The sequence below is a fragment of the Colletotrichum godetiae genome (genome assembly GCF_030913485.1).
Source record: "Colletotrichum godetiae strain CBS 193.32 chromosome Unknown BDP55scaffold_2, whole genome shotgun sequence".
Lineage (NCBI taxonomy): Eukaryota > Fungi > Ascomycota > Sordariomycetes > Glomerellales > Glomerellaceae > Colletotrichum > Colletotrichum godetiae.
Window position 1 is genome coordinate 2,030,524 of NW_026851250.1, and position 18,068 is coordinate 2,048,591.

The 18,068-nt window shown below is 52.3% G+C and overlaps 7 protein-coding genes and 1 non-coding gene across 8 annotated transcripts; 5 read left to right on the forward strand and 3 right to left on the reverse strand.

The window, feature by feature from the left end:
* Positions 1-87: 87 nt before the first annotated feature.
* BDP55DRAFT_539909 (fungal-specific transcription factor domain-containing protein) lies at positions 88-2,663 on the forward strand (the record flags this gene model as incomplete). Its single annotated transcript, XM_060568073.1, has 5 exons — positions 88-177; positions 233-746; positions 818-1,348; positions 1,402-1,792; positions 1,856-2,663. The coding sequence occupies 5 exons, from the start codon at positions 88-90 to the stop codon at positions 2,661-2,663; spliced, it is 2,334 nt and encodes a 777-aa protein (XP_060436532.1).
* A 469-nt stretch (positions 2,664-3,132) lies between these two features.
* On the forward strand, positions 3,133-4,389 carry BDP55DRAFT_540128 (PrpF protein; the record flags this gene model as incomplete). The annotated part of the gene is made up of 2 exons (XM_060568095.1): positions 3,133-4,180; positions 4,223-4,389. 2 exons carry the CDS (start codon positions 3,133-3,135, stop codon positions 4,387-4,389), a joined length of 1,215 nt encoding a protein of 404 aa, XP_060436533.1.
* Positions 4,390-4,701: 312 nt separating this feature from the next.
* On the reverse strand, positions 4,702-4,789 carry BDP55DRAFT_t25. Its single transcript has one exon. It is a non-coding gene; the product is annotated as a tRNA-Asp (tRNA).
* A 753-nt stretch (positions 4,790-5,542) lies between these two features.
* BDP55DRAFT_723260 (translin) lies at positions 5,543-6,494 on the reverse strand (the record flags this gene model as incomplete). Its single annotated transcript, XM_060578719.1, has 4 exons — positions 5,543-5,868; positions 5,928-6,073; positions 6,124-6,220; positions 6,296-6,494. 4 exons carry the CDS (start codon positions 6,492-6,494, stop codon positions 5,543-5,545), a joined length of 768 nt encoding a protein of 255 aa, XP_060436534.1.
* A 2,430-nt stretch (positions 6,495-8,924) lies between these two features.
* On the forward strand, positions 8,925-10,958 carry BDP55DRAFT_689692 (ergosterol biosynthesis ERG4/ERG24 family protein; the record flags this gene model as incomplete). Its single annotated transcript, XM_060576765.1, has 2 exons — positions 8,925-8,959; positions 9,179-10,958. The coding sequence occupies 2 exons, from the start codon at positions 8,925-8,927 to the stop codon at positions 10,956-10,958; spliced, it is 1,815 nt and encodes a 604-aa protein (XP_060436535.1).
* A 1,375-nt stretch (positions 10,959-12,333) lies between these two features.
* Positions 12,334-13,221, reverse strand: BDP55DRAFT_689693 (V-type ATPase; the record flags this gene model as incomplete). Its single annotated transcript, XM_060576766.1, has 5 exons — positions 12,334-12,398; positions 12,457-12,717; positions 12,795-12,924; positions 13,052-13,055; positions 13,205-13,221. 5 exons carry the CDS (start codon positions 13,219-13,221, stop codon positions 12,334-12,336), a joined length of 477 nt encoding a protein of 158 aa, XP_060436536.1.
* Positions 13,222-13,805: 584 nt separating this feature from the next.
* Positions 13,806-14,230, forward strand: BDP55DRAFT_723263 (ribonucleoprotein-associated protein; the record flags this gene model as incomplete). Its single annotated transcript, XM_060578720.1, has 2 exons — positions 13,806-13,962; positions 14,013-14,230. 2 exons carry the CDS (start codon positions 13,806-13,808, stop codon positions 14,228-14,230), a joined length of 375 nt encoding a protein of 124 aa, XP_060436537.1.
* Positions 14,231-15,073: 843 nt separating this feature from the next.
* BDP55DRAFT_626322 (inositol 5'-phosphatase) lies at positions 15,074-18,066 on the forward strand (the record flags this gene model as incomplete). Its single annotated transcript, XM_060571618.1, has 3 exons — positions 15,074-15,272; positions 15,344-17,123; positions 17,181-18,066. The coding sequence occupies 3 exons, from the start codon at positions 15,074-15,076 to the stop codon at positions 18,064-18,066; spliced, it is 2,865 nt and encodes a 954-aa protein (XP_060436538.1).
* Positions 18,067-18,068: the final 2 nt, after the last annotated feature.

An 18,068-nucleotide genomic window follows, 5' to 3' on the forward strand; every position in this document is an offset into this window, starting at 1 on the left:
AAAACCACGACACCCCGAAGCAAACATTCTCGTGCCAATCAGTAAGCCATCCACGGCTACTATCCCTCACTGCCTGCTCAGCTCATCATGAGTCCGAAACCGGGTAATGACACCACAGCTGCCGGACGTCCCCGGAGGCGGGCCGTCGAGGCATGCTCATTCTGTCGAAGACGCAAGGTATGTCACCCAACTAAGTCGCAGCACCGGATAGAGGTATAAACTCGGACTTCAGATCAAGTGCAATAACGAACAGCCTACATGTGCCAACTGCAAGACATACGGCAAAGACTGTGTCTATGAGCCTCTGGCTGGCCTTGACGACAACACCCTGCACTCGACACCACCACGGCGTCACGTCGGGCGGCAGAGACAGGGTGCTCTGAGGAGCACGAGACGGCAAGCAGACACTCCGACAAGTGCTCGGGATGACAGCGTCCGTAATCTCACTCCCGCGGACCGCAACGACGCCGGCCCCTCACCAAACCCCGATGACCATGATCCTTCGACACCCTCGCCCCCACTTACCAGGACACGACGACCGGAAAACTCAGCGGAACGGGCATCTTCCCATCGCGGAGATGTATCCCGGATCGTGGTATCCGCAAATGGAGTCTCAAGCTACCATGGCCGTACCAGTGCCTTATTCGAGGAGAACCCTCAGGAGCGATTCTCGGTAACTGACCTGCACCCCCGAATGCCAGATGACTGGATCGAGAAGGGCCTAGTTGCAGAGACAGCCAAACAACGTGGGTCACATCCCCTGGAGTCTCGGACAAAGCTCCGGGCCATCACAGGATACTCCTCTAACATAATCCAGGTCAGCTTGAAGAGTTCAATTATCGAGCGGGGTCGCTTGATTTTGACGGTGTAGATCCAGAGCTTGGCATGCACCTCCTATCCTTGCATTGGAATCGCCAGCATCACTCCTTTCTACTCACTTACCGGCCTGCCTTCATGAGAGATATGGCCTGTAATGGGCCGTACTTTTCCAAGATACTCTTGAACGCTATTTACTTTGGTGCTTCCAAGTTTAGCCCTCGAAGGGAGGTCCGGAGGGATCCTAATGATGTTCGCACCGCCGGCTGGGCCTTCCGTGAGCGTGTCCGCAAATTACTGGGTGATGCGCTCGATAGTAGTGATATTACCACGATACAAGCTTTGCTAGTGATGACAAATTCGCTTTTTGCGCTCGGAGATGAGAGAAGCGCCGCCTGGTTGTATGCTGGTTTGGCGTTCCGAATGATTATAGACTTGGGCATGCATGTAGATGCCCCAGGTCTTGGAACAACAGGGAAATTCTCTGACGAAGATCTAGAGATACGACGGCGGGTCTTCTGGGGGGCATTCGGTAAGAAGCAACTTCACGCCGAGTGGTTAAAGTATACTGACAAACATTACTAGTTGTCGACAAGATTCAGAGTCTGTATCAAGGGCGTCCAGCGTCCCTGAAAGAGTCCGATACTCTGGTACCGATCAAGTTCCTCGACACGTTCGAAGAGTTCGAAAATTGGAAGCCGTTTGCCTACTCTACCGACGCCACCAACTACCCTGGTTCGCCCGCCTACAGCGTATCGACCTTTACGTATCTGTGCCGTCTCTCAGTCGTCATGAGCGACATTTTGAGTTGCATCTACACAGAGCGAGCATTCGACAAGAGCGCCGCAGAGCTTTCCACAATGTTACAGACCTTGAGCTCGAAGCTGGCGACTTGGAAAGATGCACTCCCAGCACATCTTGTCTTTGATCCCAAAAGAAATGACGTTGTGCCGCCACCGCATGTTCTTAGCTTGCAGTGAGTTTCATGGAGCCCTATCTACTGACCTACGACGCTTTTGGCCATCTAACACCTATACAGCGCCATGTATCATGTTCTTACTATCCTTCTTAATCGCCCGTTTGTGTCCGATGGACACCTGTATAACACGTCTCGTTCCATCTCTGTCAACTCGTTCATCACCTGTGTGTCTGCGGCCGACAGCATAGTGAGCGTTCTTCGAGTCTATGATAGGGTTTTCTCCGTGCGCCATGCGCCATATCTGATCTCGTATGCCACGTACGTTGCGGCGACGATACACGTGCGGATCGCTGCCAAGCGAAGCACAGAATCGGAGGCTCGAGAATGTCTAGAAACTTGCATGGCAGTCTTTCGTGAGAATCAAGAAACGAACTGGGCTGTCAGGAGGGCCAAAACGATAGTTGAAGGCTTGATGACGAGACTGGGTGTAAGTCTTTGTGAGGGGCAAACTGCACAGCCCAGGGATCGCATACAAGCCAGCAAAAGAACGCGATTAGCCATGGCTACCGCGCAGAACAACACCGAAGGCACGAATAGCTTGCCTCAAGTATTCCAAAGCTCTGCGCCACAGACAGCACTCGATAACGAAACACCTCCATTGGGATGGTCGGATATCGATGGAATCATTCAGAGTTTTGCAAGAGGTCAAGATCCTAACGCAGCCTCAGCGGATCCGGCCCTAACAGATATTCAATTGCAACAAGTCCCACATTCAGCGGGAAATCAGACTTTCGGCTCTGGTCCCTCGGGTTTTGTGAGCAGCCAAACATGGTTCCAGGGGATGCCAGAAGGGGACAGTGGCTCGGCCTCCTTTGACGACCTACTTTTTGGCCTCAACGGATCCGCGTTGGACAGCATGTTTTCCTGATCTATCCATACATGTGATGTGTATCAGGTGCCAAAGAAATTGTTACTATCATTGACCAAGTTTTTACCCGGGGACAAAGTGCTGACGCTCCACTGTTTTGGTTGACTGGCGGGTGGTGTTTCTCGTTCCCGCGGGACACTTTGACTCCCGCGGCTATACGCCACTGACACGGCCTCACCCTCGTGCGATGGACGGCAAAGATGAAGAGTCTTGTTAAGACGCAGTAACCGCGCGTGATATCGAGGCTTTCTCGATGGAGAACATCTTGTCACTCAGACTTTTTTTAAACCCGAGTACCCTTCTCTTTCAAAGTTGGCATGAGACTGAACGCTATTCCACAACCTCACAAATGCCCTTCAATATAAAATTCAACAACACACTTATTGGATCTCGAAGACTCCTTCACCAAATATCATATCCAACCCTACCGCAACCCTTTCCCGTTCATATCCCCTTCACAATCCCAATTATGGCGATAACACCAGCAACCACAAAGCGCCGAGTCAGACACTCCCTTCCCGCGGTCCTGATGCGAGCCGGCACGTCCAAAGGCCTCTTCATCCATCGATCTCACCTGCCTTCATCTGAAGCAGAATGGGCTACACCTCTCCTCGCAGCCATGGGTTCCAGATACAACGATGCCCGCCAAATCGACGGTGTCGGAGGCGGAAGCAGCGTGACCTCCAAGGTCGCCGTCGTCTCGCCATCAAGTAGACCAGGCGTGGATGTCGATTACACCTTTGTACAAGTGGCCGTCGGAAGCGAGACTGTTGATCTTAGTGGAAACTGCGGCAATATCTGCTCAGGGGTTGGTCCCTTTGCAGTGCAAGAGAGATTGGTCACCCCGATGCCCGGTTCTCGGGTAGTCGACGTGCGGATATTCAACACCAACACGTCAAAACTCATTGTGGAGACAGTCTACGTTGATGAAGACGGAAACGCAGAGGAGGACGGAGATTGTCTCATCCCGGGAGTCAAGGGGCCCGGCAGCGAGATCAAGGTTTCTTTCGTCGAGCCGGTGGGTAGCATGACTGACAAGCTATTTCCCAGCGGACAGCGGTCCGAACAGATCCTCGTGGAAGGAGTGACTTCTCTTGGCGACTTTGGGGTAGATGTGACTTTGATCGACTCTGCGAATCCCTTCGTTCTCGTTGATGCTGCGAGTCTGCCTGTGGAAGTCAAGAGGCAGCCTCCAGACTCTCCCCTGTCCATCGAAGTTGCCGAGGTCATACGGAGGCAAGGCGCTGTACAGATGGGGCTTGCCAGCACCTTCGAGGCTGCTGGTCTGGTTAGAGGGACTCCAAAGCTCGCGTATGTTTCGCCGCCAGTCGGTAATGAGAGAGATTCGTCGGATATCCGAGTACAGGCTTACAGCATGGGCAAGCCTCATCCGAGTTTGCAACTGACGGGCGGCGTCACTCTGGCGTATGCCGCGATTACGGAGGGGACCGTGGCGCACCGTGTTGCTAATCGGGATTCGGGTCTGGAGGGCATGCCAACGCCCAGAAGAACGCCGAGTCCGGTGGGGGAACAAGTCGGATCTATGGATGCCTTGAAAGCCCCTGCTCAAGAAATTCAACGCACCATTCGAGTACAGCACGGCAGTGGAATCATGGAGGTACAGGTTTGGGCTCACGAGGAAGGAGAGGGGCTTTCGGTCGATCGATGTATAGTGACGAGGACTGCACGGAGGTTGATGGAAGGGAATGTGTTTTACTATTCCTGAGGTACAAACCTTCGTTTTTTATTTTCTTTCGGGCATAACCTGCGGTAGACTTGATACAATAGACGCTTGATACCTCTACCAATTGTTCATCGAGGTTTGCGTCGCTGGCAGCAAGCCGACGGCTTACATCTCGCTCATGTAACATTGACGTTGCCGACCACCGTCAACATTGCGGAATCACACCCACAACCCACACACTGCGTCCTTTTCGCTTTTTATTTTTTTATTTTTTTTTCATAGATTTAGACAAAATTGACCTAGCATCAGAAATCATCTGTGATTGATGCAAAAAGCGAAAAAGAAAAAAAGAAACTCCTCGACGGGGAATTGAACCCCGGTCCCCTGCGAATCCTTGGAATTCAATGACAAGCAGATATCCTCACCACTAGACTATCGGGGATTGGTGGATGTTGACATCCAGTGATAGTTGGTTGGGGACAATTGGGGCAAACGCATATATGTACCCTCTAGCGCTTGGACCACACGATTGCGTGACCCATACCCTACCAGCACCTTCGGTTCGTACGACACAGGAAGGGACAAACGGAGGAAGTGGAAGGAGTGACAAGCTCGAAAGTAAGTAGTGCCCGCCATTAAAAGGATGTTTGAGCAGCGTAATTTACTGGAGGTTTCTTTTTTAGGAAACCGCAAGGTCAACTGTTCCTATCCAAGTCGTCCAATGTTCCGCTTTCCGCGAGCGTCAGATCAACTTGATGGTCAATTGTGATAGCGGCACAAACACATTTTTGCAGTAAATGATCTTTTTCATCAAAATTATAGCGATATGTATTCAGTATTGGGCATTTCATGCCTCAAAACTGAATGCTCCGGAACGCTGAACTGTTGTACGTTGAATCGCACCAACATGTAGCAGGGTAAAGATGGTAGGAGGCCATGGACTCCCGGCTTCCGTAGTAGAGAAACACATCAAGCATATGTCGTAGAGAGCCCCGGCCTGAGAAATCCAGAAAGTATCAACAGTGGGTCATCGAGAAGCATCTTTGAATTCTGCCCGCATTTCTTTGAGGCATCACATTCAATGCGACGTCGTCCTAATCCTAGGTTCATGAAGATAGAGGTTTGTCTCATTTTAGAGGGGCCTCTAGAAACAGCCTCGTCAAAAGTTGCTTTCGATGCGCATCTGCGATAAATCCTACGCCTTAGGCTCACCAGCAGCCTCCTTCTTCTGCGGGATCAGGTTGCGAAGCGAAAGGTCGTACACGACATCCTCGACACGCTTGACATCATACTTGACCGCGTCGACTCGCTTGCGGAGGATGTCGTTCTTGAGGTTGAGCAACTGGAACCCGGCAAAAAGGTCCTTGACAAAACTGCTGATCTCGACGGGCATGGAAAAGTCGGCGAGGGTGACGGCGTTGGTGGCGAGGCGGGAGAGCTCCGAGGTCAGATCGGTGAGCGCGAGGAGGTACTCCTCGATGGTGAGGTGGAAGGCGTCGCGGTCCTTGAGGTTAACAGGAACTGCTGATGGTTAGCGCGAGGCGGCCGTGGGTGCCTGGAAGGCAGCCTTGGGGTGGTACCTTTGAAGATCTCGCCGACTTCCTCGAGCGTCAGGAGACGGGCGATGGGGCCGGGCTTGCCATCTGAGGTGAGACCGCCCAACCACCCAGCGAGAAGGACGGTGAAGATGGCGTTTTGAACTTGGCGGTTCCACTTCTGGTTGTACCTAGCGACGAGGAGTCAGAGGATATTGCCTGGACGGAGATGGATGCCTACTTGTAGTATGGATGCTTGGAGGCGATTTCTTGAAGCTCTCCAATGACTTCGATTTCCTTCTGGATGCCCGCCTGGACGTCTGCCAACAAGGGGCCGTCTGGAAATACACGTCAGTCGCAGGTGAATACGGGCCACTGCAGACATGCCCAACCGCCGCTGGTTGAGGACTCACACTGTTGACGCGGGGTGGCGTGGATGCGCGACAGCAGACCTTGGACGTAGGAGATGGCCCTGTCGAGCTTCTGGACTGTCTGACTCATTTGGTCACGGACTTCCTGGTCTTCTTCGATCTTGTTCTTGAGGTGCTCAAAGATCTGGGGGTCGAGCAGGCGGGAGGCCGGGACCTCAACCATGTTGGTGTCGCTATCCATGGTGAGGTATGTGTCTGAGCCGCTAAGAATTGGGATCTGGAAGATGTGTGAGCGACGGTGCAATGATATGATTGATTTCAAGTTTTAAAAAAATTGAGCGGCAGCCCCCGCACAATTGTTCGGCATTCTCCAGTCCTACCTTTGAAGCAACAATGATTTGGTGGTGAGTTTTGAATTTGGCAGATGGATAAAGCCCCGCGATTTGTGACGTCGTCACCCTGGAGAAGGCGACCGAGAAGAAAAATAAAAATCAGAGTTTTACTTACGACGGTGACTGGGTCTTGCTGGCAAATGATTAATTCTTCACGGCTTAAGAAGTTCAATAGTTTAATGGCAGTTTGGGACGCTTCACGATGTCATTGATGGCCGTAGGCATGAGGAAGCTTGAAAATCATGCAAATGGAAGGCGGTCAGGCTTGACATTTGGAGCACAACTCGCCCACAAGAATAAGCTTCGTTCGACCTTGAGCATTGACGCGATGTCACAAACACGAGCTTCCAACGGCATCAACTCAATCCACACAAATGTCGGTCTTAGCACATGGAGCACCTTCTTCACACGCCTGAGCAAGTCAGGCTGAGCAATGAAAGATCAAGGGTTTGCGTCACCTGGAGGTAGTGAAATACCAGGGACACGGTGGAGAGGGCATGCGGCAAGCCGTAGAGGTCCATCTCCTAGAGATCAAAAATAGGAATAATCAATGTGATGCCAATAGGCATCTTTCAGAGATTAAACTGAAAAGAACAGATACTACACTTGATCTAAGCCAAAAGGCAAAGAAGAGCTAAAGAAGAAAGAAGAAAACAGGTAAAATGGCGGCGGGAGGAGGGAGTTATATAGATTTGATGGCTGGTCTGTGCAGTGTACACAATCAGTAAGAGTACGTACCGATTGAGAAATTGAGGCCAAATTTTTGCTGTGCAGTACGTACAGGTACGTATTGCTGAGCCATCCTGCCTAAAGTTGATGCCTCAGCAAGAACTTGACGATGCTCACTGCTGCTGCGAATTGATGCCTTCATTCGAGGCAGGACTTTGATGATGACTCAGGCAGCATGTTCTTTTTGCATTCTGCATGGGCGTACTTTAGTGTACAGCGAGCTACCTCATTAAAAGCAAACAGGCGATATTCAGGCTTGGATGGCATAATGGTCAAGCTTGAAAGACTGACTTGGCTGTATGGACTTATTGCTTGTCTTTGCTCAGCGTTAACAGTCTTGTTGGATAAGATTTTTGTGTATCTTATACGTACAGAACAGGTTATTGACGATGCCATGGGTGCTGGTTGAGGGAGACCGCAGCGTACCCTTTCTAGACATCGGGTGGTAACTCTATGCTCGCGATGGCTTGTCACGTCCGGCGATTTTACACGCGAGCAGCCGTAGATGTATTTTGATATCATGACAAGTCTGTCTCCTTAGATCTATGGCTAATATGCGACAAGTTCAAGACTAAGTTGCCTGTCATATCATAATCTACAGATGTTGCCCTCAATTTTAGCAGAGGAAGCCAGCAGTTTCCGGCACAACTTGAGCTCATATCAGGGAGACCCCCGTCGTTTCCAAGTTCCGTCGTTGCGCGACGGAAATCCGGGGAGTCCAAATGACCGCTCAGTCCGACAAGGCTTGAACATCGACCATGGCCGAATCCTGACGAGCAATGCATGTCATGCAGGCATCGTCTAGCAACTGTAAAAGGGGAGCTCTGCTCGGAGATTTGGAGCTTCAAAGTGCAGGGCAACCATCGATCGATGTGCGCCGTCAGCTCAGGCGGGTGCCGCATGGTTCAAGTGCAGCAGCGAGCTTCGTCTAGCAGGGCGGCAGCGGCCAGCGGGGACCCAAAGTTCGGAATCTTTTGATGACCGGATCTTAATTGAGGCAAAATCAAGCTTCTTATTGGCGGGTCGTCTAGACGAAAGGTGCATATGCGGGTCCCCTGCAGCCGAGGAAGCTCCCGAGAAGGCTAGAGTCGGTACTTTGTAGACAGGTAGAAAGCCCACACAGAATCAAGTACCTCCAATTTCAACTCTGTTCGTGACCCTTGACTACCGGCAGAAAGGGGGCAAACACAAATGTCAACAAAATTTTGAGTGGCAGCAGGCAGGCGGCAAGGGCCCAATCGAAATCCGAGGACACACTACGAAGTTTGACGTGAAGCCGTCCGGGTCTGAGTCTCTTGTCTTCCCGTCCTGCACGCCACCCCTCGACGCCTCGTCTGGTCGTACTCGGATTCTCCGTCCCAGACCGCCTCCAAGTCCCCCGATTTCCTATGCCTTGGACCTTGGACGAACATCGTTGCTGCTGAACAATCCCATCCTCGAACCCCGGCCGCCAACAGTCACACGGACTTTGGCCTCCAGCTCAGCTACACGAGAGGTGCATGACCCCACGCTGAAGATTTCTGGTATTCTGTATAAAAGAAGCAGCCATCATGACGGGCAGATACTCGTTGCGCCAGACTCCTAGGTCAGTCGAATTGAGATTTCTTTTCTTTCTCTCCCTTGCCTGGGACCATCATTTGAAGCAATTGGGTCTGCTGTGTGGATAGACCAAACGACTCTCTTGCGCATTCCTTGTTGCCACTCTTGTCGCAAACCGCAATCATGGCCGCTCTTGTTTCCTCTTCCAATGGGTCAATACTCTAGCGAACAACCTTCCTCTTACCTATGCTAACCCACCGAACAGGAAGAAAGAGCTCTTTGAGGGCATGGTTGAGACCCCTCGGCGTGTTTCTTCTAGACGCAAGTCCCCCGAGGCCACCACCGGCGCAGAGGTTACCGAGTCGAAGTCGCAATCCCGTGCCCCGAGACGACGCACCACGGGAAAGTTCCGCGAGGAGCTCGACAACGAGGCAGAGTCGACATCAGCGAACAGCAACGCCGACTTTGATGAACCTTTAACCAACGGCCACGCCAACGGATACACCAATGGCAATGTCAAGGAGGAGCCCATCGCCAACGGCCACACCAATGGGTACGCTCAGGTGAAGGTTGAGATCGCAGCCAACGGCAACGGCCACGCAGCCACGCCCAAGGAGGATGCTCAGCCAACCTACAAGAAGGGCAATGTCATTGACGGCTGGGAGGTCGGTACGGATCCCAAGATTGATGCCTCGGGCGAGTTCGAGTTCGGAGGCAGCATTGGCACCATGTCGCTGATGATCGGCTTCCCTCTGCTCATGTGGTACATGTGGATTGGAGCCACCTACTACGGCGGCGGCGTTCCTACCCGTGAGGAGGGACAGAGCTGGGGCGAGTTTGGCCGTCATCTCGTGGACCTTGTCTACACTGGTGCATACCCCTCTCTGCGTGCCTGGCGCATCTACTGGACCTTCTTCACCTTCGAGGGTATCTGCTACTGCGTGCTGCCTGGTGTCTGGGCTTGGGGCAAGCCTCTTGCTCACGAGAACGGCAAGCAGCTCAAGTACTTCTGCAACGCCTACGTCAGCTTCTACTTCACGATTGCTGTCATGGCCGTGCTTCACTTCACTGGATTCTTCCCCCTTTACACCTTCCTCGACGAGTTTGGCCCTTTGATGTCTGTGGCTATCCTCAGTGGCTTCCTCGTGGCCTTTGCTGCCTATTTCTCCGCCCTCTGGAGAGGTGCCCAGCACCGCATGACCGGCTACCCCATCTACGACTTCTTCCTTGGCGCCGAGCTGAACCCCCGCATGTTTGGCATCTTGGACTTCAAGATGTTCTTCGAGGTCCGCATCCCCTGGTTCATCCTCTTCGGTCTCAGCTGCGGCGCTGCCGCCCGCCAATATGAGAAGTACGGCTACGTCTCCGGCGAAGTGCTCTTCCTGGTCATGGCCCACTACCTCTACGCCAACGCCTGCGCCAAGGGCGAGCAGCTCATCGTCCCGACCTGGGACATGTACTACGAGAAGTGGGGCTTCATGCTCATCTTCTGGAACCTTGCCGGCGTTCCTCTCTCGTACTGCCACTGCACCATCTTCCTGGCCAACCACCACCCTTCCGAGTACAAGTGGAACCCCTTCGCGCTTGGCTTCCTCTTTGTCTCCTATCTCTTCGTTTACTGGATCTGGGACACCACCAACAGCCAGAAGAACGGCTTCCGAGCCCAGGAGCGCGGCCAGCTTGTCGCCCGCAAGACCTTCCCCCAGCTCCCCTGGCAGACGGTCAAGAACCCCAAGACCATCACCTCGGACAAGGGCGATGTCATCCTCGCTGACGGCTGGTACGGCTACGCCCGCAAGATCCACTACACGTGCGATGCCTTCTTCGCCATCTGCTGGGGTCTGATCACGGGTTTCAAGAGCCCCTTCCCCTGGTTCTACCCCGTCTTCTTCTGCGGCATGATTGCCCACCGTGCTGCTCGTGACATTCACCGCTGCCGCCAAAAGTACGGTGATGCCTGGACCCAGTATGAACGCGAGGTTCCCTACCTCTTCATTCCTGTAAGTCTTCCTCTTTCCGCTGGAATGGACAAAAGCCAACAATAACTAACTCCCAAACAGTACGTAATCTAAGTGACGATTCCACCAAACCCTCCCAAAAACTAGGCGTCTTATGCCGCGGCCATCGGGCCATTTCTGTCTGTACATAATCCGCTTCTTCACCTGGAGCCGGTAGCCAACGGGTTTCAATACCGGAAGCGAAGGCAAGGGGTAATGGTAAACGAATGGGGGAAAAAGAAATCTGCCGGCATCATGTGCAAGAAGACGTGATTGGCATAAAGAATTGTAATTATATAACAGGAGCGGTCCTTGTTCTTTGACATAACCGCGGCTTTCTTTGTCACGTGGGGGCAGCGTTTATTAGGCACGCTGCCCTCCGAAATCGAGTAAAATGAGTAAAATGAGACATTTATCCAAAGAGAAAGACGCCCCATAATAAATTGGCAGCGCTGCTTGTGTGCCGTCCAGTGAACACTTGTCAAGGCGAAGCAGACCTTGATATCTAGGCCTTCAAGGTACAGGCTTAGATGTTTAAGTTGTAAGGATAAGGCACAACTTTCCTTCAAGTGACTCTGCCCTCAAGGCTGTCTGTCATTGTTGTTTCATTCGACAGAGAGATGATTATGGCAATGGCACATGGAGGCAAGATGATGATGTCGACACGAGTAGGTATGGGGCGCTTGTATATCCGTATGTTGCTGAGAATAGAGAGGGTTCAGCATTCCTGCTGGTAGCTTCACACTCCACTGCGCAGCCTAGATGATGCTTCCCTAAAGGAGTATGTCACTGTTAGTTCGACTGCATTTGTCTTGCCAAAGCCTGACTAGGTGTTAGATACTAACCTAACTCAAGTATCTTGAGGTGGTTCATAGAGAACATGGATATAATTTGATCAATGTTTCTTGCCTACGACTTGTGGTCATTGTCTGGAAATCGTAGCCTCACATTTCCGGTCCACTTCGTTCGGCGTTGGACTACGTCGGTAGTGAAGATGAGCTGCAGAGCAACGTCCAGTCAAGTTTCACCCGAATGTCACACTGCACAAGTGAAGAGGGCGGGAACTTTAACAAAATAATAGACGCATAAAAAACACATTGTCGCAACCTAGACTACAATTCCGTTCTCCCATCACCGATGTCTATGCTGAGCAATCGCCCCCCTGAATGGATAGCATACCTTGATGGCAAAATAGTACATATACGTTTGATCCGTGATCGAAGCAGCCCCCGATCGTCCCAAACATGGCATTTCGTGACCTTTGACCGTTCCCACGCCTATGCCTTTAAACCTTTGATTCGAGTTTTCGACGCGCCTGCTGATGATATTTGTCCGCCCTGTGGCAGTGATGCCCGTGCAAGTTGTGGCTTAAGTACATCTTGTCAACCGTTCAACCGAGCATTCGTCGTGTTGGTGTCGTCGCTTAGCAGGTGACGTCCTGGGTGGCCTTGGAGTTCATGAGAAGGGCGACAATCAAGCCGTAAAGACCTAGAAACACTCATGTCAGTAAAGAGCGCGTCTACTATCGGGGGGCGAAATGGCGTACCCAAAACTTCGGCGAAAATGAGAATCAGAATCATGCCGACGAAGAGACGGGGCTGTTGAGCAGTTCCACGGACACCAGCATCACCGACGATACCAATGGCGAAACCAGCAGCAAGACCAGCAAGACCGACAGAGAGACCAGCACCGAACTGAATGAATCCAGTGTACAGAGCCATCTGCTGCTGAAGCCCGTCGGAGATAAGCACGGAAACGACGAGACCGTAAATAGCAATGATACCAGCCATAATGACGGGAACAATGTCTAGAGTAGCAGTTAGCAAATGAGGATGCAGTTAGACCATGCATGCATGGTCTTCGATTCTGGATGCTGGTCCGTACTCTTGACGATCAGGTCAGGGCGGAGGACACCCATAGCCGAGATACCGACACCGGACTTTGCGGTACCGTAAGAGGCACCCAGGCAGGTGAAGACGATGGCAACGGTGCAGCCCATGGCTCCGAAGAAGGGCTATAGCATGTTAGCGATGTCGTGGACGCGATGTCGAATGATACCCAAATGGCTCATCCCAGGTAGGAAGGGGGCGACGTCATGGATCGATGACTCGGGAGGCACAGGGAGGACGAACCGCATAGACGGGGCTGTGACATTATCGCGTTAGCATATGAGCTTCAGAAACGTAGTGGAAAGCTATTGGCGCAAGCTGGGCATCGGAAAGGATGGAGTTGGGAGCTTCGATTGATGGATAGGAGCTCGTAAATGGGGGCAAACAAGCATGTTGTTGACGTACCAAAGCTCGGAAGGCATTTTGGCGATTTATGTGGATTTGGGCTGGCTAAAAAAGTCGAAGAAGACGTCGAGACGAGTCGGAGATGAAGGAAATGCGGCGGCAGCTGGGCTGGGGACGATTGCGGTGATGGTTGTTGGGACGGGTGAGGTTCGATGCTGCGTCGACGACTACTCGAGATGAGGTGTGCTTGTTAAGATCTCGTTTCCAGGTTGGCCTTCTGGTTGGTTGCAAGGTTTTGCGGCGCGTTGACAGCTCCGTGCCCTTACGTAAGACAAGGAGGAGGCGGTGCCCGGAGACCGGCTAAATGTGGTCTCCGAGGTGGCTGGCTTTGAGCTGCAGGAGCCGAGTCCCACTTTCCCACGGAATCTGCCGTCGAAATTTGGGGAAGTGGGATTATTTTTTTTTTCATCGGTCTGAGTTTGAAGTTTTGGATCTTCACGTTCACCACCACACTCACCGATCTTTTTTCTCACCACCAGGGCGAGCCAACGCAAGGAACCCTGCACTATAACATCGGTAAGTCTTGAGACTTTCTGCTTATCGGTTGCAAAAAAACTAATTGTGTTCTGCAGACATCACTCGACCCCTTACATCATCAACAATGTCTGAATCCGCTGCCTGGCCCCTCGCCGACGATGCTCTCCAGCAAGAGCTCCTGGACATGGTCCAGCAGTGCCAGCACTACCGCCAGCTGAAGAAGGGCGCCAACGAGGCCACCAAGACCCTCAACCGTGGTGTCTCTGAGCTCATCATTCTCGGTATGTTTTATCGACCATCTTGACGAAACAGTGCTAATATTGTCGACCAGCTGCCGACACCAACCCTCTCTCGATTGTTCTTCACCTTCCCCTCCTTTCCGAGGACAAGAACGTCCCCTACGTTTACGTCAAGTCGAAGACCGCCCTTGGCCGTGCCTGCGGTGTCTCCCGGGCCGTCATTGCTTGCAGCATCACCTCCAACGAGGGCTCCGAGCTTGCCGGCCCCATCCGCGCCCTCAAGGACAAGATCGAGAGACTCGCCATCTAAGATACCCCCGGCGTAGGATAATGGGCAGTGTATTATGATATATCTTGGGAGGTGCTGAAAAATGGTTTGGAATGGAAAAGTCTGAATTGTTGATGGGCGTCGACTAGCTATTCTTGGTTCCAATTCTCTTCGTGGCCTCTGTTATTGCAACGGAGCGCAGGGTAACTGGCTGCGAAAACAGCTATGCGAATGCGCCTGTCTGGTAGTGGATTCCTGCGAGGTGTTTTGGTCCGGAAAACTGTCAATTGATGATTGTCGAAAACTCAAAATCCCAAATATGCAATGGCCACAACTTGTGCAGTTAGCGGTGCTTGACTCGGGACGAGCTAGTGGAGGAACCTGCACTTGATTGACACCTCCCCCTGGGCCCAATAAGGTAGCTGAAGAGCAAGGCGAGTGCTTTCTTACTTCACCACTTTACCTTACCTTGGATAGTGGGAGCATTGGTGCAGATGAGAACGAATGCAGACCTGGCGTCTAATGAGCAGACTGAACCACTCATCGGGCCGGTGTCTTAGGCGTGACTTGCGCTCGCTGTCTCAGCGACTAGCACCTGGCCCAGCAAATGCACACTGACGTTACCCCGCGGCCCACCACCCATGTCATAGCTACATGCACGATTTTTGGCCCGCCATCATCAGCAGTTCCTGTCGCGCACAACGTCCCATTCTCTCCTGCATCCTCTTTACACGCCGCCAATGTTGATGCTGCGGCCCGAAATATCTAATAACTTCTTGTTCGTACATTGCTGGGCGTAGTTTTTTAGTCCATCTCCATTGCTTATAGACCCTCCATTTCTTCTCGCGCATCGCGTTAATTCCGAATCGCATTCCGAATCGCAAGATGCCCGGTATCGCTCGCAAGATCATCATCTGCGCGGCGGTCGACGGCCTTATCATCCAACCATTTGTGACCAAAGGACAGCGCCCCGCGCAGCCGGTCAGGATCAAATATGGCGATGCATCAATAACCCCTGCTCCACGAGAGCAAATACCCGACCTTTCTCAGCCAAATTCTTCGTTCGAAGCCTTCGGCGTTATAGGTGCGGCATCCGGGCTTCTAGCTGCACTCCATAATTGTCGCAGCTTCGATGCTGATTATTGGGTAACGCAGGTTTAATCACAGTTTCACGCCTCAGCTATTTAATCACAATTACTCGGCGCCAGCAAGTTGCGCAAATCTGCGGTTTCCCGATCTATGTCGTCACAGAAGTCGCTATTACCCCATGTGCTTCGCAGCAAGAAGCTGGAGAGGCTATCGCGAAGACAGCTTTGGAGCTTCAAGATCACAAGACGGACAAGGACGCCGGCGACAGCGATAGTGATGACTACATCGAACTTCCAGCAAGCGGTGATGAAGTCGAAGACCCTGCGCAAGAAGCTAAGATGAACAGCGATAAGGACCTTGAAACCGTGAAGAGCACCGTAGCCAAAGATGTTATCGGCAGGAGAGGAAGCTATGGGAGGTTCGCGCAGACCTGGTTCAGCAAAAGCGGATGGACGCAGGACCAGAAGAGATCAGCAGGCTGGAGCGGAGCCGCGCACCAAGTGCGACGATCTGTTGACCACAGTCCGGTCAAGAATGCTCCTCCGCGGCCATCCGTTGACGAGGCCACCAAGCCGACCACGGCATCTACGCTGCTGCCAAAGCTTCTGCGGATGACCCAGATCTTTTATGGCTCATCAAAAAGCTTCTTCTTTTCTTACGACTTCGACATCACGCGGCGTTGGTCGAGCCGTTCTCCCGCCGAGTCCGATGAAGTACCTCTGCATGAGCGCGTAGACCCGATATTCTTTTGGAACAAGAACACATTAAAGCCATTCATGGAGGCTGGAGAGGATGCTTTGTTGCTACCGCTCATGCAGGGTTTTGTTTCCCAGAAAAGCTTCGTGGTGGACAGCAGCCCTCCTCAACACGATGAAGGTCTCGGGGATTCCGTGGAGCTATCGAATATGAAACAGCCCGATGCCGAACTATCTTCTCCCCCGCCGGAGACAGTCCGCGACTCAATCGATTTGCGCTCTACCGAAAAGAAGTTTCTTTTGACTGTGATTTCTCGCCGCTCGACACAGAGGGCTGGTCTCAGATACTTGAGACGAGGCATTGATGAGCAGGGCTATGTTGCCAACGCGGTCGAAACCGAGCAGATTCTTTCGAGCACTTCTTGGGACAAGTCTTCAAAGATTTACTCTTTCCTTCAAATCCGGGGCAGCATTCCGCTCTTCTTCACACAATCGCCTGTCTCCCTTAAACCTGCGCCCGTCATTCAACACTCGCCCGAAGCGAACTATGCCGCGACGAAGAAACACCTCGAGCGGCTCAAGACAGAGTACGGACTTCTACAAATTGTCAACCTTGTCGAAAAGCATGGCGTAGAGGCAACTGTCGGTGGTCAATACGAAAAGACAGTACAGAGGTTGAATGAGGAAGAAGCAAAAGGTGAACATGACACCGTTGGTTTTGAATGGTTCGATTTCCATTCAGCCTGTAAAGGAATGAAGTTCGAGAACGTCAGTCAGCTTCTTGATACTCTCCGCGACAAGTTGGAGGGTTTTGGAAGCACAGTGGAAGACGCTGGTCAGATCACCACCAAACAACAGGGCGTCTTGCGCACAAACTGTATGGACTGTCTTGACAGGACAAACGTGTGCCAGAGCTCGTTTGGAAAGTTCATGCTGGAGTCTCAGTTGAGAGCGGAGGGCTATGACCTTGCAGCTCAAGTCGATCAGCAAACACAATGGTTCAACACTCTCTGGGCGGATAATGGTGATGCCGTGTCGAAACAGTATGCATCTACTGCGGCCATGAAGGGTGACTATACAAGAACGAAGAAGCGGAATCTTGGGGGCACATTGAATGATCTTGGTCTTTCTTTGACCCGGTACTACAATGGGTAAGATGTTTTGCTTTTCTCATGTATCTTGGACTTTTGCTAACCCCCCTAACCCAGCATGGTGAATGACTACTTCAGCCAAGCTGCCATCGACTTCCTTCTCGGCAACGTGAACTCGATGGTCTTCCAAGAGTTTGAGGCCGAGATGATGACCAAAGACCCTGCCGTCTCAATGCTGAAGATGAGGGAGCAGGCCATCGAGCTATCGCAAAGGCGCGTCATTTCCGACGAGGGCGAAGAGTTCATGGGCGGCTGGGTCCTCTTCAGTCCCCATCAATCGGATAGCTTACGAGCCATGCCCTTTGAGGAGGTGGTACTGCTTCTGACGGACGCTGCACTATACCTCTGCCGGTTTGACTGGAACATGGACAAGGTCTCTTCCTTTGAGCGGATTGATCTGGCCCATGTTGTCGGTATCAAGTTTGGCACATACATCATCTCGACAGTATCCCCTGGGCAGACGGACGAGATGAAGAATGTCGGCTTCGTTGTGTCGTACCAGCCAGGCAAGAACGACGTTACGAGGACGAACACCAGGACCTTTTCGAACCTGGGTATTACAAAGACCAAGACGGATGCGGTCTCATCGGAGCAGCAGCAACAACAGCAGCAGCAGAAGCAACCTCAATCTGCCTTGAGCAGTTTGCTGGGTGGTGGCGGCCCCAAGGCGCCTCCAGTACGCAAGCTTGCCTTCAAGGCCCCTTACTCGCAATCGTCCGCCGCTGTGACGGGCGAAGAACCCAAGCTCAGCGAGATCCAGCAGGTTGTCAGCATATGCGCAGACATAGAACGGCTGGCGTTCTTGAGTCAACCTGGCAAGGAGAGACCAGGCACCGAGAGCATCATAGAGAAGGGCGACATTATTTCGCTAGAGGAGGCGAGGCAAAGCACTGGGTTGCTGGACCACATCAGCTATTCTCTGAAGAGACTCGTCTGGGCGTGAAG